At 46.2% G+C, this 25469-nt stretch overlaps 2 protein-coding genes across 3 annotated transcripts in view; both read left to right on the forward strand.

Moving 5' to 3' along the window:
* The window catches only part of prkg1b (protein kinase cGMP-dependent 1b), a 70537-nt gene extending 58657 nt beyond the window's left edge, over positions 1–11880 (forward strand). For both annotated transcript variants that reach the window (XM_084936912.1, XM_084936913.1), the window contains exons 10-18: positions 2274–2370; positions 5804–5943; positions 6422–6511; positions 6840–6981; positions 7116–7279; positions 7358–7480; positions 7557–7619; positions 7733–7799; positions 8778–11880. In XM_084936912.1, the coding sequence (XP_084793038.1) occupies positions 2274–2370; positions 5804–5943; positions 6422–6511; positions 6840–6981; positions 7116–7279; positions 7358–7480; positions 7557–7619; positions 7733–7799; positions 8778–8876 (985 nt within the window). In that variant the 3' untranslated portion in view covers positions 8877–11880. The remainder of the gene's footprint in view (positions 1–2273; positions 2371–5803; positions 5944–6421; positions 6512–6839; positions 6982–7115; positions 7280–7357; positions 7481–7556; positions 7620–7732; positions 7800–8777) is intronic.
* A 3274-nt stretch (positions 11881–15154) lies between these two features.
* Positions 15155–25353, forward strand: LOC146380968 (protein FAM13C-like). The gene is made up of 11 exons (XM_084936920.1): positions 15155–16228; positions 17208–17520; positions 18178–18313; positions 18452–18533; positions 18760–18820; positions 18993–19113; positions 22201–22284; positions 22397–22492; positions 22735–22946; positions 23524–23625; positions 23767–25353. The coding sequence occupies exons 1-11, from the start codon at positions 16015–16017 to the stop codon at positions 23882–23884; spliced, it is 1539 nt and encodes a 512-aa protein (XP_084793046.1). The 5' UTR covers positions 15155–16014; the 3' UTR covers positions 23885–25353.
* The last annotated feature ends 116 nt before the right edge of the window (positions 25354–25469 follow it).

A 25469-nucleotide genomic window follows, 5' to 3' on the forward strand; every position in this document is an offset into this window, starting at 1 on the left:
TCATGAAGCTCACTGAGAGAAGGCTGAGGGTTTGCAGCGCTGTCAACAAAGCAAAGGGCGTCTACTTTGAGGAATCTAAACTATAAGACAGCGGTCTCCAACCTTTTTTGCGCCACGGACCGGTTTATGCCCGACAATATTTTTCACGGACCGGCCTTTAAGGTGTCGCGGATAAATACAACAAAATAAAACTAGTACCAGTATCGAAAAAAAGAAGATTTATTCATAACACACGTGAAAAGACCCAGGAAAACCGAGTAAACGATAAAAACGATAACAAAATAACGCTGAAAACCGATAAAAACCCTGAAAACTAGACATTTCACACCTGAGCCTCAACTCTCGCGGCCCGGTACCAAACGACTCACGGACCAGTACCGGTCCGAGGCCCGGGGGTTGGGGACCGCTGCTGTAAGACATTTAGAATTATTTATTATTTTGTCTTTGCCACATAATTCCACATATCTTATGATTTATCTGATGTTTTCAGTTTGTATGTGTAGAAAGTAGTAAAAATAAAGAAAAAACATTAAGTGAGAAGGTCTGTCCAAAACTTTTACTGCTAATGTCAATAAAACCTCATTTATTTTTTCAGTTGTACAAAAAACTGAAAATCATAGACCACAGAAATGTTTCCCTTCATGTGTGAATGCATCCATGAGTTAAAGATGATGTTAAGCTTCCTCTTAGTCTACGAGAGCAGCTTAGCATGAACCTCAGAGTAAAATAATCCTTCTTTATCTCATGCAGAGCAGCCTCTGTTTACGCCATCGTTTAATCACCAAACATTATATATTTTTATTTTACTTCTTATCAGAGAATAAAGTGCTTCTTTCCATTACCAGACTAAATACAGCTAAGTATCGTATAAATTCATTGATACTGTAAATATTAATAGAGATCAAATGCAGTTATACTTATAAAGACCTTGTTCTGCAGCGTGACACTAGCTCTACTTTAAACTGAGCGCTTTTCTCATCCTGTGTGTTAGTTCAGTGTTCTGCTCAAGGGCACGTCAGCGGGGTGAAGGTGGTCTGGATTTGAACCTGGCTGCGAGCTCTAACAGTAAATCTCTTACTTAAGACCTCGCACTAATTTTAGAGTGTTTGCGTTGTTTCGTCCCGAGCGACCAGCAGCAGCTTCTGTTTCTGCCGTAATCTGATTCCACAGCTTCCAGGAACTAGTCAGGTCCCTATTTACACAACAGCACAGCTGCAGAAGCATATTTCATGAAAACCTGGCAGACAAGCGAGGCTCGCCCCACAGGTGAAGGGCAGAGCGCCTAAACAACCTGAGAAGTTGAAACTTTTGCGTCCTCTGGTTTAGAGGTCGGGACAGTCTGTCCTTTAATAACTGAGCTGCGTTTACAGGCGAACCTCTCAGCAATGTGTCCATGCGCTAAAAATACTTGAGCAGCAGCAGCAGCAGCAGCGTCCTCCTGCAGGTTCTCCTCTCAGCTCATTACGCCCTGCGGGATCGGCCGGAGCAGACGCAGATGCAGACCTCTCAGAGGCTTTCCTCCTTACACTTCACTTTGAGCATGCTCAGTTGGGCTTTTTAAAATCAGACGCCACAAAGTTGGAGTCCAGATCCTGGATCTGTGTGTGTCATCCACTGAGGTGCCGAGCTTTCCTTTGAGGTGATCCTCGGATTCACGCAGTGCGCTACAGGGTTCAGGTTTGTTTGTAACCTTGATGCACGAGGAGCTGGAGGATCGAGCAAAGTCTCCACACCTGTGGTACCACCGGACCTCCAACGCCCGCTCCTGTCCTCACCATGTAATCTGGAGGTGGAGCTCTTCCTTTGAGACGGCTCTGTTACGGACACTTTGCCGAACGTTCTCGTGAAGACTGAAGACAAGTTGTTTGTTCACACGTTTGTAGTTTGACCAACATCAGATTCCAGACTCGGTAGAAGTCGGGCAGCTTACGAACTCCCCGTCAGCGTCATCTGGATGATTCCAAACCAACATTCCTGAACAAGTGGATTTACTGTTCAAATAAAGTTTGGCGATGAGAGAGCCGATTCCCGTCCCAGCGAAGGAGCAGAGAGAGCGGCTCCCCAGCCTCCCTGCTCCTCCCTCCTCTTTCTCCTTCCCCATCATCTCGTACTCCATCCAGACATCAAAGAAGTTCCCGTTCTTCCACGTGGTCAGATGCTGCAGGTAAAGCCAGGAGTAAAAACAGGATTTAGCATGGGAAGATAAAGCTGAACCCCGGTGTTTTGTCCCGGGATCGATGTCCTGTGTTTAGTGATGTGTGTTTTTGTTTCAGATACGAGGCGGAGAACGCCTTCTTCTCCAGTCTGAAACTCACTGACTTCAACATCATCGACACGCTGGGAGTCGGAGGCTTCGGACGCGTCGAACTGGTATGATCTGACATTTCAGGAAATTAGATTCATCTGTGCATCACTGAGAGTCGGAGGTAGTTTTATCTGAATGTGTGGATGCAGACTCACTGTGGAAGGCCCGCCACAACAAAAAGATGGTTTCTGTGGAAACCACAGATCAGATGTCAGTGATGTCACCTACACGTTTGTGTCAGCCTTTTCTTTGGAGCCATAAGTAAGTGGACGAGAGGGCGGAGCTCTAAGCTGTCAGATAATGCTTGCTCGTGTCACAATGATGTCCCCAAAATCCTGAACTGGAGCTCCGCCTTCAATTGGTCTGTTAGTACAGTGACCTCACAGCAGCCATGTTATTGGCCACATGATGTAATTAAAAAGGCTCCAACAGCACAAACATGGTCCAGAGGTACCGCTCAGGTGAAGCTAGCAGCTACAGGCACCTGTGTCACAATCCACCTGTCAGTTAAAGAGGCCACGCCCCTAATAATGCAAACAGGTGAGTTATAAGACTTTAATGATTATTCAGGACCAGCTTAAGAGTGATTATCAGTTTAAACTCGAGTCGCGTGTGTGTGTGTGTGTGTGTGTGTGTGTGTGTGTGTGTGTGTGTGTGTGTGTGTGTGTGTGAGTGCGTGTGTGTGTGTGAGCTCTGCTATTCGCAGTATCTTACCAGTAAAATATCTGTGCTGGTAACTGGACACCAGTCCTCATGTGATTCAGGCTCTGCAGGTTCACAGAAACCTCAGAGTTTCTGTCCAGCGTCGCCATCGTCCTGCCGTCCTAATAAATCTGTCAGGTATCAAACATGTGACCCTGGCCTCAGGGCGCCTCACATCATAAATTCATCCACAGCTTTATCTGATTAAAACAGGTCATAGTGAGAAGGTTTGAGATGATGGAAAAATGTAAGGGGGGGGAGGGCGGGAGGCAGCGGGTGGTGCAATGCAGCTCAGGGAGTCGAGTTTCTCTGCCGCAGGAGGCGGGGCCTGAAGGTACTAAAGGTCGAAGGGGAAGCCCTGCGGAGGGTTTGCCCAAAACCACTCAGGGTCTCCCACCGTTCCCCTGGGGATATTTTTGGAGTGTAACTCTGCTCCAAGGAAAAAGCAGACCTCTGACCTCCCGACTGTCTCACCGCAAAGACTACGAATCATGTGACGCCTCAGAGCCATCAGCGTACCCACCAAACAGCTTCAGATTTTATCACGACCTGCGTGGTTTCTAGGCCGAGTGCGAGTTCTCGTAAATCAGAACAGAAAAGTTGTTTGTGTTCGATTTCACTTTATTCTCGTGGACCTGATCAGGAACATGGATCCACGGTGACTGACCTCCATCCCACAGTCTGACTCTGTCTCCAGACGGCCTGAAGCCAGCCAAGCACTGCACAGATGCATTAGAGAGGAAAACGAACCCCAGTTTACTAACGTTCAGTTTACCGTTGTCTTCACTGTGACTCTGACTCTGTTCAGTCCTTCAGAACTAATCAGATCAGTTGTTCCTGAGGTTGTTAGAAGACTTTAGTTTACAGGTTGGACAACATGTCCGAGTTTCCAACAGTCTCACAACGAGTGACTGCAGCACCGACCGAGCAGACCATCAGCCTCTAATGAAATACAGCAGCTAGTGGCAACGAGCGGGACATAACCATCAGCAGTGCAGAGCGGCTGAAGGCTGTTAAAGTCACGAACGACCGACTGACCCTGGAAGCAGCTCAGCTAAACAGTCCTTTATCAGAAGTGGAAGTTTTCCCGTGTTTGTCTGAGTGAAAAAGCTTCCAGCTGCTGCTGTTTCTCCGTCAGCACCGATGGTGTCGGTTACTGAGGAGGGGGTGACCTCTCAGACATGTCGGAGTAAGAAGTCAGGACCGTAATTTGAGGAATCGGTCCGGGAATAGAGGATTGTGTCATCGTCTATGAACAGCACACAGCGAGGTGTTTACAGCGAGAGCATGGCGGTCGGCTTACGGCACAGATTCCCACAGAGACACCGCGCAGCTGCTCCGCTGTTTACTGACATGTAACGAAGAGCTGATTTACCAGCAGAGGGACAGACCCCCGACAGAGCTGCGGGGAAAGTATCGGACCTCTGCTCGTCTTTGTATTTGCATATTTGTAACACTGACTCTGTCCATCGAACACGTTTTAATATTAGACTAGACTCAGCACAGAGTACAGGATTTAAATGATGATTTAAATAAAGCTTATTCGTATCTACCTGACCAGTCTGAAAATGACTGCCCTCCTCGTTAAATCTGCCCTCTGTGCCCTCTAACTGTGACCTTTTTTGGAAAGCTGACTCAAGAAATCACTTAAATAGAAGCCTGCAGGCGTCACTGGGCTCAGTTAAGGTCAGAGGTCTTCCCCATGGGATGTTTGTGTAATGTCTGTATGGTCAGAAGGGTAAGATGGCGCTGGCAAAGGTCAGCAGCCTTAACAACAAATTTCCCACACGTGGGACTAATAAAGGTATAACGCTATCTTAAGGTCATCACACAAACTCGTCTCACATCTGCCACCAAACATCTGGATGGTTCCCGAGACTTCTGGGAAATATTCTGTTCAGAAGCTGAACAGTCTGGAAGATCTGAGTCCCGTCACATCAGACTAACAGTGCTTCATAAAGAGAGCATCGCAGCGGCAGGCAGACTCCGTGGTGGTCGTGTGATGGTCTGGCTGCTCTGCTCCAGGACGGCTCGCCGTAGCCGACCAGAAAACCCTGAAGGAGGATGTCCGCCCATCAGTTGGTTTTGTGATGTTCAAGAGCACTTGGTTCTGCAGCAGGACAATGATCCGGAACCAAAATGAAGGTTTTAGAGCGGCCGAGTCAAAGTCCGGACTTTAATCAGACGAGATGTTTTGGCGTGAAACCCCTCCAAAATGTCTGGATTCAACAAGAGGGGCCAAAGTTCCCCACAGTGATGAGAAAGACTCACACATCACAAACACTTGATTGCAGTTCTTGCTGCCGATCATGGCACAACCAGTTATTACCAGTATGAACATCCATGTGCTTCGGTAACTTTTTCCCTGAATAAATGAAAAGATCTTTTAAACACTGTTTGTTGTATTTGCTCTGTTGTCTTTGTCTGATATTGAATTTTGTGATGATCTAAAACATGAAATGAGATGTGAGAGCACAAGACTGTGGACCAGTAAGTTTTTCAAAATAAAACAAAAACAAGAGTAGCATGCTTTTTTAGCTTGGAGAAATACTGAAAGTGGCGCGATACGCAGCGACTGAATCACAGTTGTTCTAACTTTAGCCACATTTTGTTAAACTTTAGCCCAGAGGGTACGTCACCATCTCTGGAAGTGTTGGACCTCCTCTAGAAAATAAAGCTTCCTGGTGCAGGTGTATCTAGCTGTGTCGCTAGCTCTTTACGCCCTGTGTTTTTAGATGTTTTTACCAGATCGGGCTGTGCGTGCATTTAAAGGAAGGACCCGTTGTGTTTGTTCAGGTGCAGCTGAAGAGCGAAGAGGCAAAGACGTTCGCCATGAAGATCCTGAAGAAGCGTCACATCGTGGACACGAGGCAGCAGGAGCACATTCGCTCTGAGAAGCACATCATGACCGAGGCGCACTCGGACTTCATCGTCAGGTCGGCACAACAACCGTTACTGGAGGCTTTGTGTTTGATGGAAACAATGAAAGATGCTTTGCAATACATACTTTAATTCAAAGATGCATTTTTAAGTAAAATATTCAAAAACGCTTAATTGTTTTATGACATTTTGTATCAGGCAAAAAAAAACCCTCATTAACCTGCCGATCAAAGTCATGTGACCAGAGTTTAACATTGGTGTAATATTGTGTAATATTTATATTCATGCTCTTTGATATATAAACTTTGTGGAAAATTTGCAGTGAGAAAAAAGTCTGGATTTACAAAATAAAATCCTTGAATCAGATTTCTTCTTTCTGTTTCTGGCTTCTAGACGAAGCCTCGTAAAAAGTAACACAGGCTGGAGTCTGGGCAGGAAAAACATTCATGTTCGTGGGCTTTTCAAAAACTGACATAAACACAACGCTGCACGTAACCGTCAGAAAGATGAGCTGCTGTTGTTCTTTGTGCTCAGGTTGTACCGCACCTTTAAAGACAGTAAATATCTGTACATGCTGATGGAGGCGTGTCTGGGCGGAGAGCTGTGGACCATACTGAGAGACCGGTACGCGTCACACAAAACTCTCATCATGTACAACTTTACATATTTTAATAAAATGTAGTAAAATAGTTATAGTCATGAAACTTTGAAAAACAAAACGGTCAAAAAAACTTCATTTACAACAAAATCAATGAAACCGTCATTTGTGAAACATGAGAGGAAACTTCTGATGATGTCACCTCAGACTGAAGGATCGTGTCTGACCTTTTATTGGCTAAAACCCAAATAAGAAACATGTGCACATTGCAGCCTTTAAAACTTGTCAGTGAGTCGTCACAGAGGCTCAGGATTCGCTGAGAGCGCCGTCACAGCTCTTTAAACTCCGTTTCAGGGGCTCCTTTGAAGATTCCACCACCAGGTTCTACACGGGCTGCGTGGTCGAAGCGTTCGCCTACCTGCACGCCAAAGGCATCATTTACAGAGACCTGAAACCCGAAAACCTCATTCTGGACAGCCGAGGATACGCCAAGCTGGTACGCACTAACACCTCCCTTATTTTTGACAAACAATCAGACGTAAGTCGACGAATAGCGTCAGAAAGGAGGATGCTGTAAATTTGTCATCACATTCACGTACTGTGAAGAGCTCTTCGGCCTGTTTTTTTCAGGTGGACTTTGGCTTTGCTAAGAAAATTGGTTTTTGTAAGAAGACGTGGACGTTCTGCGGGACGCCGGAGTACGTCGCTCCAGAGATCATCCTCAACAAGGGTCATGACGTCTCTGCTGACTACTGGTCTCTGGGTATTCTGATGTACGAGCTGCTGACCGGCAGGTGAAGATCCAACTCGGTGCTGGACGTTTTATTTTTTTGCTTTTGTGTGTGTGGTTCAGTGTCTGCTTGTGTCTCCAGCCCTCCGTTTTCAGGTCCAGATCCAATGAAAACCTACAATGTCATCCTGAGAGGCATCGACATGATCGAGTTTCCAAAGAAAATCACCAAGAACGCCGCCAATCTCATCAAGAAGCTCTGCAGGTAGGGGGCGCTGTCTGAGCCACAATTCACTGTTTTCATCTCCAGGAACAGTATCTAACCATAGCTGTGCTGGCAGGGATAATCCTTCAGAGAGACTTGGAAACCTCAAAAATGGAGTCAAAGACATCCAGAAACACAAGTGAGTGAGCTGCTCACAAAACATTCTCATGAGGATGACCTTTGACCTGTCAGTCTGAATATGAGACAAATCTGTGTGTGTGTGTGCGTGTGTGTGTGTGTGTGCGTGCTCAGGTGGTTTGAAGGTTTTAACTGGGAGGGTCTGAGAAAAGGAACGCTGACTCCGCCCATCACACCAGATGTGAGTAGAAATAAAAATTCACTTTTTCTTCTTGAATCGTCAAAGCCTGAAGATTCCCTGCTGAGTTTTAAAGTTTAAAACAACAAATTATTTTTGATTGTCTCCTGATGTTGGGAGTCTGCTTCATGTATATTTTATTTAGTTAATGGTAGTTTTCACTCGGACACAGAGGCACTTAATGACAGGTTGGTAGGAATCCTGATCATCAACTTCTGTCCCGCACTAAAAATCTGATTTGATGTTGTTCGTGCTGTAGACTGGCTCAGTATGTAGTGTTAAAAATCAACCATTTTTATCCTCACTGAGATAAAAACACTTTAGCAAAGACACCCTGGTAATAAGTCTTATGTTTAGTTGGACATGATTTCGGTACATTCTCTAATAAATGAAAGAATCAAACTAAAACGGGGATTACCATCCCTGCTAGAACAAGTTTATAAGTGAATTATTGAATTCCACCCATGAAAGTTAATAAACGGACCTGTGAGTTTATCTCATCACTGTGAAACTGACAGCTCTCCATATTTACATGGACCTTCAGCCATGAGGTCAGTTTTACTTTGGGTCTTGACATTTTGTGCACATATTGCTCGTATTTTACTCCTCTCATTTCCTGTTTCTTCGTCTCTCACAAAAAGTACTGAAGAGAATGAAGGAACGTAATCGAAGGCAAATTTATATTTGGTGCATGTCCAACCGGGAAGAACCCAGGTGGAACCAGGACACGCTCCAGAGACTGAACCTCTCGGCTTTTCTGGTCCAACTTATACGTATTCAAACTGGCACAACGTTAAATCTGTTGTGAAGCTTCAAACAGGTCCTCCCCATTGTCACCTCGAGCTTCTCGGTCGATTTCTCTCTCCAGCCCTGTAAAGTTGTGACTTCTGTGTAAACTGTTAAAGTCATTTGATTTAACAAAATTTGCTTTGATCGGTCTGCAGGTTTTAAAGGGGTTTTATTGTTTGACCTTCTGTCCAGGTCTCCTCTCCGATTGATACGAGCAACTTTGACAGTTTCCCTGAAGACACAGATGAACCACCGCCAGACGACAACTCTGGGTGGGACTATGACTTCTAAAGTGGCAGCCATCAGTTTACACCAACACCCAGAGCTTGACACTTTATGAAGAAGACGATGACTTCTCAGCGGGCTGAACAAAGGCTGCGTGGGCATCTTGGTGAAATATCCTACCTGAAGTGATTGTGTTGTTCTAAGCATGGCTGTAAACTTCTAGGAGTCAAACGCTGAGGATTTGAGGACCTAGTGCATGGAAGTTCATAAAGGGAAATGGACTCCAGGCCTTTCCTTGGTCGAACTGGTCACGCTGGTCTCTGCTAACAGGAGGAACTTGGGACCCACCATTACACCTGAGAGCTGGAAGCTGAAGCCGTTCAGGCATCAAACAAACTGCCTCTTAACATCACACGTTTGTTCTTTTTTCATATTAAGACAATGCAGGATGATTTCTCGAGGCACTCAGGGCACGAAGTCAGTCCTACACACATCTTTTGCTTTGATGGTGATTTTCAGCAAATAGATAAAAGCATGTTTTTAACTTTTACAACAGAAATGATGTCAGCTTTTAGAAACCTGTCGGGACCCTGGGAGATTAACGGTACAGCTACAAAAAAGGATCTACGGCATAGAAAAAGTCAGTGATGCCTCTGAATATCTCATGAACCCAAAGAAGCCTGATTCCTTGTTTGGCTACAGATGAACTTTGGTCATGTCCCTCCAACAGAAGTCAAGGACCTGCGTAGCTCTATCTTTATGTGCCGTTTACTGCTGCAAGATTTTCTGTCCCATATGTTGCTGTAAAACAACTTTTTTCAGCCCACTGAAATCAGGAAATGAGTTCTTAAAATGTTTGATTAACACATAGACAATTCCTCGTTACGTTAACCGGCTGCTCCTTCAGCCTGTATACAGCAGCCAAGACTGTGCAGTAACTTCATCCACACGATACAGAAGAAATAATTGGATGTTCCTTAGAGACAAAAAAAATGCCTTGAGTTAGTGACACAGCACAGGCCTCATTCAACCGACACGTTTCACAGGAAGTGATGTTTACCATAATTCTGATGTCTGCTTTCATCAAAGATACCTGACATCTTGACAGTTCAACAAAATCACCCCAAAGTGTTTCTGGCAGCAATGAACAAGGCTAGATTACCAACCTACCAAAGTGGGGAACTTCTCCAAGGCCCCAGATCCTCCGCGGTTCCACAGAACGAAGGAGTTCTTTATGATAATTACTTTTAGTAACTTCAACACAAGGTTACCCTATGAGGACTTAAACCAAAAGCCCTCCTGCATACTTCCCCTGTGACAGCATCACTTTCACAATCCGAGAACAACGTCGAGTCATCCTTCCCATACTTCCTGAAGACACTGAAGGCATCATAGTCCTGCTTTTCCTACAAGTGGAAAACTTGTGCTTCTCTCAAGTGGCCTTGATAACTGACAGTTGAACTTTGACCCCCTCAGGGGGAGATCACTCTCCTACTGCTTGCTGTTTGATTAGGTGGTAGATTTGGAAGGTTCTGGAGACCCTCACAGAGGGCTGGAGGACGGTTATGTTCCTCTGTGGCGTGATGAACCGCACCAAGTGAAATAAAGACAAACTGAGACCGAACACACAAACCTGAGGTCACCATGATGCCTTCACTTCCTGTTTCATTTTCTGGAACTTCAGATCCAAAGACGGATAGAAAGAAAACAATGCTGGGCGTAGTAGCGATCTTCACCCCCAAAGGATAACGGGGTAGTGATGCAAACATTTCTTCTTTAAGCTTTCCTTTCTGTCATTCTTTATATTGTGAGTCTTTGAATTGCTGCATGAGAACTGATGTTTTGAACAATTTTCCAAGACTTCCTCCATGTTTTTTGGACATGAATTAGACAGCGTGCTTTGCTTCTGAGCTGTTGGTCTGAAGACGCTTAAAACTGTGCAGGTTTCTGGAGTGTTTCCATTTTTCTGCAATGCATCAAAACCTTTTTGTTCAGAACACGTTAGGATGACGCGTCTACGACTTGGCGGTGGACAGGTGGAGAAAAAATAGCTTCCATTACGTCTTCATGCTGACAGTAACTCCGTCACAAAGTGGACCTCTAGTATTGTTGAGTTGATGAGTCTGCAGTTTGTTTGCTTCCAAACATGAGATGAAAAGATCAAATTTGCAGTAATTTAAATTTGTACTGATGACGTGTTTTTATGGCCTTTTGTAAAAGCAGCTAACAGTCTCCAGTTTGTTATGAAGTCTTTATCTTCAGCAGTCGGATTTCGCTGTGGTTTTTCTGTAGAATGATCAGTGATGTGACGTCTGTGAGCTCTGCATGACAACAACAGTATGTTCAGTTTTCACCAGCAGAGGGCAGCACACAGTCAGACTTCCACAAAGTAGCCTGTGCTGGGCTTTTCCAGCAAATATTCCAGTGGAAAAACATGAAGGTGGGAGTCCAGTGAGGGATGGAGTCCTCACTGATGGCTTCTGGGATGTGGAGAACAACACCACCTACGAGCCTCGCTAATTATCAGTAATTTCCTATTATATCGGAGTAGTTTGAAGTGGAGGAGGACTTCATAGTCTAAAAACCTCAAACTAGAATTTTCAATCACAGGTCATACTTTACTCAAAACGGAGAAATATCTGTTTCCTCTGACTGACTGGCTCCATCTGCTGGACACAGCTAAAATACTCCTGATGGGGACAATCACAGTCCGACGACAATAAAATGCACAAAATAAATAAGACACGTATTTGGACCAGAAGGAGAAATATTCATGTTTATATCAAAGTCATGATGCTTTGTGTTTGTGCGATGAAGCTCAAGTGTCATTGGTTTATTTGTATATACTGGGGATATTGTGTTTTGATGATGTTTTCAGCTGTTTGTTATTATTATTATTATTATTATTATTATTGTTATTATTATCTTTGCTACAGTGGCTGTTGCAGTAGCTGAAGAAGCCTTCTGACTCTTTCCGTCTCTCAGTGGAAAAAGCTTTACGGTGATGACTGTTAAAAGAAAAACTCTTTGCCAAAGCTGCTCGATCTGTTTAAAAAAATAAAAGCTGTAAAAAAAACCCAACGTTTCCTTTTTTTATTTATAAAATGAAGCAAAAGAAGAAAATGACATTCAAAATTCTGATGTTGTTCCAGCCCACAACACGATAAAATATATTATTAACATGAAATATGGGAGTGTGAGGAGGGTGCACAGGTACTGGTGCATTTAAACACCCGAAGGAGGCGCAATGGTGCTTGTGCGTTTGTGAGTCCACACCGGGGTAAATGAGCCTTCAAGTGTAGCGCTTCATGACACCCTTAAGACGAGATTTCCAAGCGAGACGTGGCATCATGGCAGTTATCGTGGGATTAAATGAGCCAAGTTCTCAGCATGAACAACTAAGAATACTACATGTGAATCCAGGGTTAAATTACATCTTTATTTAAAGTGAGAATTACATTCAGGTAGAGATCACATTTACAAAGCACAAGGAAGCCAAAATAAAATGTATGAACAGCAAAGTTCATTAGTTAAAATACACATTTAAAAATGTAGGTAACATTTATAATGTGAAGAAGCTGAACATTTGTTGCTTTGAACAATAACTAGATGGATTTTAGTGAAACAGTGCTGAATTATTGATCTCAGCCAAAATAAATTCATCATTAATTATTAAATATCATCCTAAAATCACAAGTCAGGAAAGGCAGGGGTGGAAGGACGGACTCGAACCACAGACCTCAGAAACTGAACAGCAAAGAGATGGTTTTGCAACTTTTATTTTGAAACAACCTCCGGGTGTTGCCGCCTGAGGTTGTGGATTTGTTTTCTTCCAGCTGTCAGATTTCTAATCAGTATGAAATATTAAACACGTGACATGATCCAACAACCCCGCTGATCAGCGACTTTATGTCGGTAGAAAATTGAAAATTGTTGAGTTGGCGACTTTTAATTTGAAGGACAGTACCGTTCTTCCCGCCGTTTCTCCTCTGTGAGCTGATGATGGCCGTATCAGCGGAACTCCGCTCAAAAGCCGGCGTAGTGAAAAGCACGGGCGCGGGTTTCCGAGCAGATGTAAAAAATTAATGAGATTCGCGAGCTTTTCTGGAAGTATTAGGTCCTATTCTGTAATTCGGCCAACACATCATCCATCTGAGAGCTCCTCTGTAAATACAGCTGCCATTTTATCCCCGCGTTTTCCCGCTTCTCCCGTCTACACGATGTGGACGGAGAACCGCAGTACCACTCTCCGCCTGAAGGGAACAGAATGCCTGGATGGGGGCGCTGTTTCACCAGATCATGACGAAAATAACGAGTAATACATTTTATGAATGACATTTTAAAATTACCGATAAATAAATAATTGCGAACGCTTCACGACCTGATCTTCCTCGCGCCAGTGACCATGTTAGTCTCCTCTGTTTCGTTCCCGCGTGTGTCACAGGCTGAAACACGTCACCTGTGGGGCTACTTCTGTCATATGTAGGGGCGCAGGTGACACGCAGCCCTGGTTCCTAGTGTTCTGCTCTGCAAGCTGTTCACACACGGAGCCGAGCTACAGGTGGACCCGGATTGTCTCACGGTGATTCCCCCTCCCCGCCCGACCGAGGCCCTGGTTCCAGGTTGATCGCTCAGCTCAGGTGGGTTCGTGGATATGTTCACACTCGGGTTTTAAGCTTGTTTTACTTTAATGTAAACTATAAATTATCACCCGCGTGACTTGCATCGTTTTTCTACATTCAGAGGTGATTCTGAGAAGCGGGGCTGACACGCCGCACACAGTGTTGACAGAAACTCACTGAATGAATCCGCCAGAAGAGGACCGAGCAAACAACCTGCTCGGTCTTTAATCGAAGTGTCTTTGTCTGCCGAATTTAACGAAACAGTGAAAATTATTAGAAAGAAATTATCAAAATTATGCAGAAATAAATTAATGGGATGCTTTTGAAGAGTTTCGATAAAATCACATTTGTTTAGACGACTCCGGTGAGCGCTCTCCCCACACCGCTGCGAAACTCGGACCAGGCTGTGAATAAACCAGAGAAAATGATCCCGGGTTTAAACGACTAACATGAAAATAATAAGTTTTACTTTAATAAAGTCTAAACACATTTTCACTGCAAACACACCACAGTGAAGTTCAGCTAACATTTAACAAAAACCGCATCAAACATGTCAGTGCACAGACAAAAATCCAACTCAAGTAAGTTTTTTTAATTGATTGAAAATTATTGAAAATTGAAAATTATTTTAATTTCAATGACAGGTTTATTTATCGGCCGAACTACAGAGCTGAGTTATGTTGGAAACATTCTCCATGATGGCTGCGAAAGATGGCTGTCCATATCAGGTTTAGATCAAATCGTATCTTTTTTAAACGGAGTCTGGTGAGTCCTCCAAAGCGCTGCCAGAGCAGACCGAGCTGTGTTTAAAGTTGGGTCTGTGCTCGGCTGAGGAGAGGATTTAACTAGCGCTGAGTTTCAGTTTCATAAAATCTGACAACGTTTTCTCGGCAAACATCAAAAACACGAGCAGCTGTTTTCAACTAAAGTTGGAGCTTTAACTGTGAAGTTCGGCTCACATTTCAATTACAGCCACTATTTTCTGTGCAAAATGCAGATTTGTGTCTGCATAAGAGGTGCTTTTATTGTGGAGGAGTCAGGCTGGAGGCAGTGGTTTGTTTGTTGTGGCCAGCCTCAAAACGCACGTGCGTGTTTGCAGGACTGCTGCTGGGCTCTGATTGGTCCCCTGCAGCTCTCAGCTTCACCGCCTCACGCATGGTGAGTTTAAAGAGCTTCACTGTGAGGAAGCTCTGGATGGAGGTAGGTGGACGACTGTCATAATGTGATCATTCTGATGGGTTAGATGCTTCTGGCCCCGCCCCTTTCATATGACTTCGTATCCGTGAATCCAGATGACAGAGATAACCAGAACACGTTTAACCTGCTTCCTGGTGCTGGGCCCAGGTTGGGTTACCATGGCAATGTACCCCAGAAAGAAATGAAGCACCTTCACCTGCTCTGATGTTACCTGGATAAGAAGGCCTCAGGTCACACTGAAGCGCCACGCCTGCAGTTCCTCCAACAGCCAGCAGCGAGTCAGCGTTTACAGCCTTACACATAAACACCACATATGTTTGTGTGACTCACCTGTTTAAAGTTTGCAATTGTTGGGGGCGTGGCCTCTGTGACTGGCAGGTGTCGCCATGGATGCAGGATGATACAGGAAGAGGCTGACGAGCCTCCGTCTTTTATGTACAGTCTGTAAACGGTCGCGGTGTGAGCGCCTGAAACGTCAAACTCATACAGCATGCAGTGTTTCCATAGAAACGCTGTGGGGACGTGTCACTGCGTGTTCCGAGTTTAAGCTCTGGATGTGTGAGGAGAAGCACGTAACTGCTCCTCCTCTCCTGTTTTTATGAATGAGAATTAAACACGTACTCACACACGATGATGTCAGCAGGAAGCCCCTCCCCCACCGATGCGGGAGAAGCCTCATGACCAGAGAGAGAGCGGCTTCCTCCTGTCTTCAGATGTCTCTCACCCAGCCGTCTCCTCCTCAGGGGGAGAGAGAGGGCAGACATCTCCCTCCTCCTCCTCTTGCATCCTTGCTCCCTCCTCTCCTCACGAGCCTGAGGATGAGTAATCCAAGCAGGGAGGAAGGGCGAGAGCTGCAGACGGAGTGAGTGAGGGAGGATACCAGCATCATCATCATCATCAGTGAACGTGCAGAGGCAGAGGATGAAGATTCAAACCCGTCCTGCAGGTCTCTCACTGCTGAGCGGCGTCCACCCGGGGATGGCTAATTCCTGGAGTGGGAGAGAATCAGCTGAGTGAATATTTCTGCATGCTGGTGGATTTCACCTGCACTGGCTAACTCCTGGAGAGTGTGTACTTTTGCATTTGTCTGTACGTGACTAATATCTGGAAGAGCTGAAGGGAGACGTGTTTTTCTGGATGGTGCTGGTCTAATTCCTGGAAGGCAGGCTCATTGATTTATGCTTTAAAACTGTGGGATAAGACTATTTCCTGAACACTAAGCCCCCGCTCTGTGCTTCCACATGTGACGTTTCAGAGATCTGGCTAATATCTGGAGTCTTTTATTGTAACAGTGCCTCACTGCCCTACATTCACCTCACACACACAAACACACACAGACACACTGCGCCTGGAACCTGGTTAATCTCTGGACCAGTGTGTCTGGCATGTTCTGCTTCTGCCTGCAGAGTTCCCTGCAGAAGCTCCAGGCTCTGGAGGTGGAGGGGGGAACATCGCTGGGGTCATCCCCCGAGGAGAGCCCCCCTCCTCTGGGCAGCAAGGAGCAGAAGAGCCCCCGTGGTCGGGCCGAGCTCGGAGGGAAGGAGGCGAAGACGCTGGCGCTTTGTCACGGCGTCCCTGCAGACGAGAACAGCCCGCCAGGTACACACACCTGTCAGTCTGTGTGTTGTGTGTTTATAAACTGTTGTTTTGTATGTGTGTGTGTTATCATTGGAGATGATCCAGACCCTGTACGCGGACACACACACACACACACCTTCCAGTTTACCTGCACACGAAGCATTAGCTGAGATAACTGTTCACACACTGTGTGTGCGTGCGTGTGTCTGTGCGCGCTGCTATTACAAACAAGCTTCTGTGAATTTATAGAAACGTTTGCACAAAAACTTACTTTCTACAGTCAATAGTGAAAAATGGAGCTTGTAAAACTTACAGGAATACAAACATCCATCATTCCCTCACATCCAGTGGGCCGGTTTAGAGTCTTTAGCGGGCTGATTCAGGGCCCTGGGCCTTATGTTTGACACCTCTGCTATATGTGGTTCTCAGTTGGGTCCAGAGGTCCTGTGAGGTCATAGCAGTGGTGAGAGTGTTTGCAGTTATTTTAGTCATTTTGACTGTTCGGCAGCTGCAGGCTTCCCGGCATTCTCCGAGTTTCAAACACTTTTTATTGAATCCACTGGGAACAATAGAAACAGGCAGCAGACTGAGCTTTGGCATTCGGACCCTTGTTGGAGTGATGATGACCGTTGACAGCACAGAGGAGCAACGCAGTGATGGAGCGCGCCGTCGGTGTGAAACCTGCGGTTCAGTTTCTTTGGTTTTTGGATGAATGGGCGTGACAGAGTTTTGATGTTCTGAACTTCCTGTCCTGATTCTCTAAACACGGAAACTAACCTGTTAACTTCCTGTCGTTGGCCTAAAACAGCTGTAAACACGGCTGAAGGTAAAACTGGATCAATGTTCGATTAGCTAACTGTTCCCACAGTTAGACTGCAGTGATATATATTTATACACATGTGGTATATAAAGCAATTTAGAGATAATTATAATTACTGTAAACTGACAGCACTGCTGGGAGGAGGAGGCGCTGACCTGTTTGTGTTTTGTGTGTCTGCAGAGCTGCTGACGTTCCTGACCAGACCGCCACAGTCCCCGCGACACCCGCCATTAACCGCCATCCACCCCGGCCAGCAGCCCCCGACCCCCGACGTGGTGCCGCCGCCGAGCCCCCACCACTCCCCCTACTCTCCTCAGAGGAGCAGCCCCGGAGGTGAAGGTGGACACGGCTCAGATGGAGGCGGAGCTCTCCTCCAGCTGCTGGCGGGAGGCGCCAGCCCCCTGCCCTCCCCCCGCTGCTCCAGCCCATGTCAGAGGTTTAACTCGGACCCGGACTCCGCCCCGTCGCCGCCGTGCAGCCAGCAGTACATCCTGTGAGTGCTGCTCTAAGGTGGACCTGGTTCTCCTTGGTTCTGGGTCCTGTTTGCTCTGATGTTCATCTGGACTTCCTGCTTTGTTTTCCTTTAAATGATGTCTGTGTACGTTTATGTCTGCTTCCACGCGTGCTGCACAGCCTGGATCTGGACCCTGGTGGTCCTGGATCTGGACCCTGGTGGTCCTGGATCTGGACCCTGGTGGTCCTGGCTCCAGGACCAACTGGACTCTTTGCTCTGGTTTCCAGTTTCAGGCTGCTTGAAGCTTTTTTGTGCTCGATGTCATGTGATTGGTGGGGAGAGTGCAGTGGAGTGGTTTGTGTTTGACCTGCATTAGTGCGGCTTATATAATCCGTCCTTCATCATCATCGTCTTCGGTTTGTGAGCCACTGCCTGAAGCTGTGACCCAGTTTTGTCGCTCTGCTTCCGTCTTTGTTGTTTCACCGACAGCTACTTCCTGTCTGTGTCTGTGACACGTTGGCGTTGAATAACGTGACGGTTCCCGCGTTCAGGCTCAAAGCCGTGTGTGTCCTGCTAATCTTAAAAATGTTAAATCTCTTTGGTAAACATATCTGGATATATCCCTGTGGGGTGGTGGCGTGCTCGTACCCGATGATGCCCGGCTGCTGAATCTGAGCGCTCTGTGTTTGTGTTCAGGTGTCGGGGCGACAGGACGCAGGACTCGGAGGGCGAGCGTCCCTCGTCCGTGCCCTTCCTCACGAGACACATCCAGACCCTGAAGAAGAAGGTCCGCAGGTTTGAGGACCAGTTTGAGCATGAGATGAACTACAAGGTAGATCCAGGAGGGGGCGCTGTCAGACTCACGGCACAGCGTTAAAGAGTCGTAAACGTCATCGCTCGATGCTCTTTACTGCATCATTTGATTTCTGTCGTTGAGCTTCAAACCGTCCGATGTCGTCTTCTGTTTCAGCCGTCCCACAACGACAAGTACTCGAACCCGGAGATGATCCGAGTGATGGGCGAACTGGCCAAGGCTCGCAAGCAGCTCAAAGGTGACGGTCGCAGGCTCGGCTCAGGTTCAGTGTCTGTTGTGGGCGCAGGCTGCAGCCACATGTGTTTGACAGCAGCAGATGGAGTCTCAGTAAACGTGCTCATCAGCTGAGCTGCGATCAGGCTTCTGCCAAACGGACAGTAAACCTGTGACCTCTGTGTTTCTGGTTTCAGTTCACTGACTGCTGAACTGGTTCATGGTAATGTGTGACTGTGTTTCCTCTGCAGAGCTGAGACTCAGGCAGTCGGTGTTCGAGTCGAAGGAGCAGGAAAGCGCAGACGTCTGCAGGTAACCCGACTTCACTAACCCTGTGCTGACTCAGCTTCAGCAGTAACTGTTCGATTAGTTTGTGCGCAGAGTTACTGCAGCAGAGCTGGAAGGTTTTAACATGCTGCCCCTGCTGGATGCTAGAGGAACTGCAGGCTTTGGTGCTTCAGTGACGGCTGCCTGTATCCTGCAGGTACGGCGCGGGGCAGCAGGGGGCGTCGGAGCACAAACCGGCTCTGGAGGAAACGGTGGAGTCCCTGTTCAGGCGGCTGAGAGAGAAGAGGCAGGCGCTGGGTCTCCCTGACAACATGAAGGTCGGTGCTCGGCTCTGCGTGACCGAACGCTTCGATTCATCAAAGGAATCAGTTTTCATTTTGTTTCACTTTGAATGTTCATTATCACGCGCACAGACTCGACTCTGTTAGAGGGTAACCAATCCCATATACAGGATCCGTATCGGTCCCATCCTGGCCTGAATGACTGGATCGGATATCGGGGAGAAATAAAAATGTAACCTGATCCATTAAATATCACAAACAGGAACTCCGCCTCCGTTACAGACAATAGAGATCGACAGACCACGTGACTTTCGCGCGTTGCATTGTGGGTACGAGTGGCAACAAAATCAAAACACTGCATCAAGCGCCAGCATTTCCAGCACCGGTAACCATTAATTCTGCGGTTTTAATCCCCACTTGCATTTTATTTGCCCCAAAAACAGTTCTGTACAAAACGACGGAGAACACGGCAGCTCCGCACGAAGACAGACGTGACGAAGAGGCAAAGAAAAGTACGAGGAAGAAATCAAAGGAGTGAAAGGGTCAGACCCACACGAGCATACAGAGTGGAGTAAGGACGTCAGCGTGCTGCACAACTTTCATCACGCACACATTTATTATTATATGGTCCTAAGTGAGAGTGCACACACTCACAACATGTTTAGTAACTTCAGATCCTGCAACAAGCCCAGCTCCAGTTTACTTTGGTGGTTTGGACGATTCCATCTCACAGCTGCTGTTACAGGCCAACGCATCTATGTGTCGTTTCAGGTTGTAGTGTTACACAACATTTTCAGATCCAATAGAAATAAAATAAGTGTTTCGTAATTCATTCAATTTATTGTCTTTATTTATTACTGGCATTATTGTTTCATTCTGTTATAGAATCTCACAGCAAAGAGGCAACATTGTATTCCATCAGCTTTATTAGCTGCTTCAGTGAGAAACAAATCAACAATGCAAAAACAAAACATATCAAACAACATACTGAAACAGTTATTCATCACTTGCTTCATGCAACACTTGGGCACATATATGCAGACGTGGCTGTTTTGATCTCGCTCTCTCTCTTAACCAATCCGATCTGGCTGTGGTCGCAGCTTTAAACCCAGGCTGATAGAGGGGCCCAGTCTGGATGCATCCCAGCATTTTGTAGGCTGGTTTTCCTACAAAACACAACAAACATTAGCCTGCAAAGCCACAGTGAACAAAGCAGCAAAGCAACGAATTCAATTCAAATCAATATAAGACTTATTTGTAACCTACATCAACAATTATGATAGATTACGTAATAACTAACAGCAGACTGAGCTTTGTGGGAATGCTTGGAGCAGACTAACCTGTGAGCTGGAGCGTTCTGGGACGTTATATTTGGTCTCCAAATGGCTGCAATCCAGGCCATCCGTCGCCTCTTTGTTACTTCGGAAACTCGGTTTGAACAATTTTTCTTCCACGACGGAATCCGATAAAAACGATCTCTTTACCGTCGGTTTCCCGTGGCTGTCATGTGACCGGCTGTTGCAGCTAATAATACAACAGCTTCTTGCCATTCTTTGTGTTTCTTTTTATCGCTGTGTGACTGTTTTCACGTGAAAGTATGGAAGCCCGTTTCCGCCACTAAATAAAAACAAAAAAGCTAGTATCCATAACTCGAAATTTCGACTTATTAACTCGAAATTTCAAGAAATATAACTCAAAATTTCGAGTTACTTTTCTCAAAATTTCGAGTTACTTTTCTCAAAATTTCGAGTTAGCTCTGCCAATCAAAAATATACGTGAATGAGGTCGCTTTCTTGTTACCCGGAAGCATATGGCGCAGAGGAACGCGCTCTCAAAAACGGATCCCAACAAATTGGCGCTTTCGCGAGTACGTTTGCTGATAGTAACACCATGTGATTCAGCTAATAACACAGGGATTTCATCATTTGTGAAGCCAGGCTGAAAACACTCAGCAATCTGTGCATTCACGACTGGATGTAATACCGGTAGCTTAGCTGTAGCATTTGTAGCTGAGGGCTTCAGCTTCCGGGTAACAAGGAAATGACGTCATTCACGTAGATTACTGATTGGCAGCGCTAACTCGAAATTTCGAGTTACTTTTCTCAAAATTTTGAGTTAATAAATCGAAATTTCAAGTTAATATGTCGAAATTTCGAGAAAGTAACTCGGAATTTTGAGTTATGGATCCTTTTTTTTTTTTTTTAGTGGCGGAAACGGGCTTCCATATGAAAGCCTGCGTGCGCTAGTACCGCTTACCACTCGTACCCACAATCCTTTGCGGGTTTACCCCTGAATGACGTCACATTTTCAATCTCTATTAGACGTGGAAGTAGTGAGTGTGGTTACATTAGCATTCAGTTTGAGGGTTACAACAGGAAGTTATATATTTGTTGTTCTCACGTGACGGGATTATTTTACCAAACGACTGATATTTTTATCCTCCTGTAACTTTGCTGTACAAAGAGCTCAAACCTCCAAAGTTTCAGGAGGAGTGTTGGTGAACTAAAAATCAGGAATGTGGGGTCCTGTTTGGACAGCCCAGCGTGTGCGCCCCACGCAGGGGAAGCAAACCCGCCCCGGCACGACGCCTGGCCAGTTTCATGGTTCGAAAAAACTATGAAAACCACTTTTTTCAGTCTTTAGTTTAGTTTTGTACAGAAATGACACAAAATTCAGTCTCAGGTTAAACGTGATAGAAACGCTGACATCATCCTGATCAAACATGAGTGTGTTTGCATTTATTGGCTTTAAACTCTGGATGTCTGTTTATGTTCAGCTGTAAGTATAAAAGGCTCCATTTGAAGTTTTTGAGTATAAACATAGTTTATAACAAAGTTTTTGAAATCTGCATTAAATTGCATTTAAATGACTTTTTGAATTTTACTTTAAGTCCTTAAAGTTTAAATACAAACATCAGTTTGGCTGAACTGTGAAATACTTTGGGTGCAGTGAATGTTTGTTTAATAAAATTATAACAGAACAGCTTTAATGTTTTGTTTTTCAAACTGGAGCATGAAAAAACAGTGTTATTGATTATAACTATATCAGGTTCACATCCGTATCAGCAGATATCCAGTTTTCTGATATCAGACATATGTGGTACCATCTCTGGACTGTGTGCAGGAGATGACTCAGGCTCAGATGGTGCTGGAGAAAATCACTCTGCAGAAATGTCTGCTGTACTTCGAGAGTCTGCACGGCCGGCCGGTGAGTCCTCCCCCACACACACCCAGCAGGATCGAAGCCCCTCGTTTCCAACGCCGTGTTTTTATTCTCCAACTCCACGAGAGGAGCTTATTGACACTTTGTTGTGTCCCAGGGAACGAAGCAGGAGAAGAACCTGGTGAAGCCTCTGTACGACCGATACCAGATGATCAAACACTTGCTGTGTGCCAGCCCCACCATCAGCACTATCGTAAGACGCACACCTGTCGTGTTTTAACATCAGCAGCAGCGTTTTCATACGTGCGAACTAAACAAAGTTTCATCAGAGAAAAACGGAAACGTAGGGTTTATCGTCCTGCTGCAGCGCCACCTTCAGGACAAACTCACTGTGACAACAGCAGCTTTGAGTTGTTTATGTAGTCGAGATGATTTTACATAAAAGCTAAAGCTTGATGGCGTTTAAGTACAAGGACGCATCTGTTTCTGTCTCAGGAGGAAGAGGATGGTTCTGATGAAGACTGCGTGAGTTCGTTGGCCGTCGATGAGCTTCCTGTCCCGCCGCCTCGCAGACCGGCCCAACCAGCAGCCGGCGAGGAAGACAGCGACCGGGACAGCGACCCGGCCTTCGTGTCGCCGTTAGACGAGGTGAAAGCCGTCCGGCAGCAAGATGCTCTCACCACAGCGAACCTGCACGAAGCCTCCAGGTGGGTGAAAAGTGACGTGTGGCGAGGCTTTGAACCGTCTGTGACCCGAGCCGGTGTCACAGACGCGTCCGGTGAAAGCTGAAAGAAACGGACGTCTCGTGTGCGTCCCAACACATCTGACCTTTTACTGTTACACGGCTGCTAACAGGAAGTTTCTGCTCAGCAGCTCATGAAACGTGACAAACAAACACGCAATAAACACGTCTGAGTCCTCACCTGCAGCTGGTCTGTGCAGCTCCTGCAGCTTGGTGTGAGACGATGTTTACGTCGACGTGCTGCGGTCAGACGACGAGTCCTGCAGGTGTAACTGCGCCTGTCAGACTGAGCTCAGGGTCCTCACAGTCAGCCTGCAGCATGGCGCTACTACAGTCTGTATATAAAAGATGGACGCAGCTCCTTCTGAAAAGTCTTAAACCTGCACTCTGTCTAATGACCAGCAGGGGGCGACTCCTCTGCTCAGCTGATCTGAAGCAGAGGAGCGTGATTGGCCATGAAACACCTCGACGGAGCCGCGTCCATCTTTCGTGTGCAGTAAATCGCTCGGCGGCCGGTTTTCAGTTTCTGTTCCTGGGTCCAGGTCTCAGCTGCTGGACTGTCTGCGGGAGACCCGGGCCGAGAAGAAGGCGAGGCGGAAAGTCCTGAAGGAGTTCGAGGACGAGTTTTATCGACAGACCGGAAGGTGAGCACAAACTTTATTAACAACAGGAGCTTTTAACGCAGCGGCAGCTGGTTTTATTCGATGATTATACGAGCGACGTGTGCGGGCAGCAACCTCGTTAACTCGCTCCTGTGTTTCCTGTCATTTGTGCATGTTGGACAGAATCTGCCAAAAAGAGGACCGAACTCCGATGAAGGAGGAGTACCAGGAGTACAAACAGCTGAAAGCCAAACTGCGCCTGCTGGAAGTCCTCCTCAGCAAACAGGAAGTCGCCATGTGAGGAAAACCTGAGTTAAACCGAGCCAGCATCACTTCTCCCAGTCTGGAGGGAAACTCGTGGAACTTCGGTTTTCCTCACACGTTGAGCTTTTTCATATAAACTGAATGTGCTCGAGTCCAGGTGGAAGCGTTACTGTGACGATAGTGGAGGACGTGTCAAGAGTGTGTGTTTGTTAACCATGTGAAACGCACTCAGAAAAGCAATAAGATCAACAAACGGGAGCTCGACGCTGAAAGACGGCAGAAACCTCCTGAAACGTGCTCATTGGACACAAACCAGGAGGGCGGAGTTTCGCCGGCGTCACGAGACAAAACATCAGCTGTTTAAAGCGACCGCGTTCTTCTGCTTTATGGTGTTTTGCAGAAATTCCACCTGAAATATTTAATAAATAAATGATTTATTGATATTAGTGCTGAGCTCAGTGAATTCAACACGTGTTGAAATCAAACAATGGAAAACGACGTCTCTCTGGAGGTTAAATCTAGTCTGTAAATCTTTCAGCGTGTCGTCGCGCCTGATCGCACGTTAGAGCTACAAACTGCATGTTCGTCCAGAGGTGGAGGCTGTACAGGTAGACACCACCAGGAGACCCGGAGTCGCTGCTGAACACGACTTCTTTAATCATTCAGGTGTTTCTGTTTGTTCTGATGAGTTGTAGCACTGAAGCTACCAAAACGTGTTCGGGTTGAGTTCACAGAGTTAAACACACGCGGCCATTTTTGCTGAGCGCACACTGAATCTTCTCATTTCATTGATTTCTTTTGTTCTGTCAGTTTCGCTGAGATCTGGTGTGTGTTGCCGTGGAGACGGAGGAAATGAAGCGTTTACGTCGCTGAAGCGGGACGTTCAGGCGTCACTCGTGCCGGTGCAGATGTATTTAAGTCAGAGCACTTTATGCTGAAAAAGGACATTTAATTTTTTTTCAGGTTGCTGTTGTAGCGACGGGTCGCTGCTGGAGTCTGTCGCGGTGCAAGCGGGTGCAAGCGGGTGCAGGCGGTGCAGGCGCATGCAGGCGGTGCAGGCGGAGCTCCTGTAGAAAAGAGAGCCTGCAGGGCAAGTAGCTGAAAACTGCAGCGCTCTTTAATGTCAGAAGAAAACCCACCGTGTGCGTTCGAGGAAACTCTCAGAACAACCGAGCGAAAAGCTTCCTGATGTTTTGCACGTTACACTCTCAGCATGTCGGCGGCGTTCCCGGGATTTAAGGTCAGTATTCAGAGCAGAATCCAGCCTTTCCAAACACTTCTCCTGAAACGTGAGATGTTCTGTGTTTCCCCGACGTCTCTGGTGAATCGTGTTAATGTTGTCGTTTGAATCTTAAAGCCGGCTGAGGTTGAACCTCCCGCTCTGAACGCTGAGTGCACGTTTGACACACAGACTCTGCTGTGGTCGTGAACGCTGTCCCGTGTTGTGCAGTCCTGGTTGAAAAGCATCTATAAAGACAAATACTGAATAAATATTTTTGCTACCAACGCGACTCCAAATGTTTGTGTTGGTTTCTCTTTGTCTCTCACAGAGTGATGCAAACCTTCACACAGAACGTTTAAACGCTTTATTTGGATTTCACATATAGTCAGAGTGTTATTTT

Source organism: Perissodus microlepis, chromosome 8 (assembly GCF_051167445.1).
Source record: "Perissodus microlepis isolate ML-2025 ecotype Zambia chromosome 8, ASM5116744v1, whole genome shotgun sequence".
Lineage (NCBI taxonomy): Eukaryota > Metazoa > Chordata > Actinopteri > Cichliformes > Cichlidae > Perissodus > Perissodus microlepis.

Coding starts and splice junctions, on each gene's coding strand:
- LOC146380968 (XM_084936920.1), top strand. CDS start 16,015: ATGTTCTGCTTCTGCCTGCAGAGTTCCCTGCAGAAGCTCCAGGCTCTG. Junction 18,314..18,451: donor AGCATGAGATGAACTACAAG/GTAGATCCAGGA, acceptor CTTCTGTTTCAG/CCGTCCCACAACGACAAGTA. Junction 22,947..23,523: donor AACCTGCACGAAGCCTCCAG/GTGGGTGAAAAG, acceptor TCCTGGGTCCAG/GTCTCAGCTGCTGGACTGTC.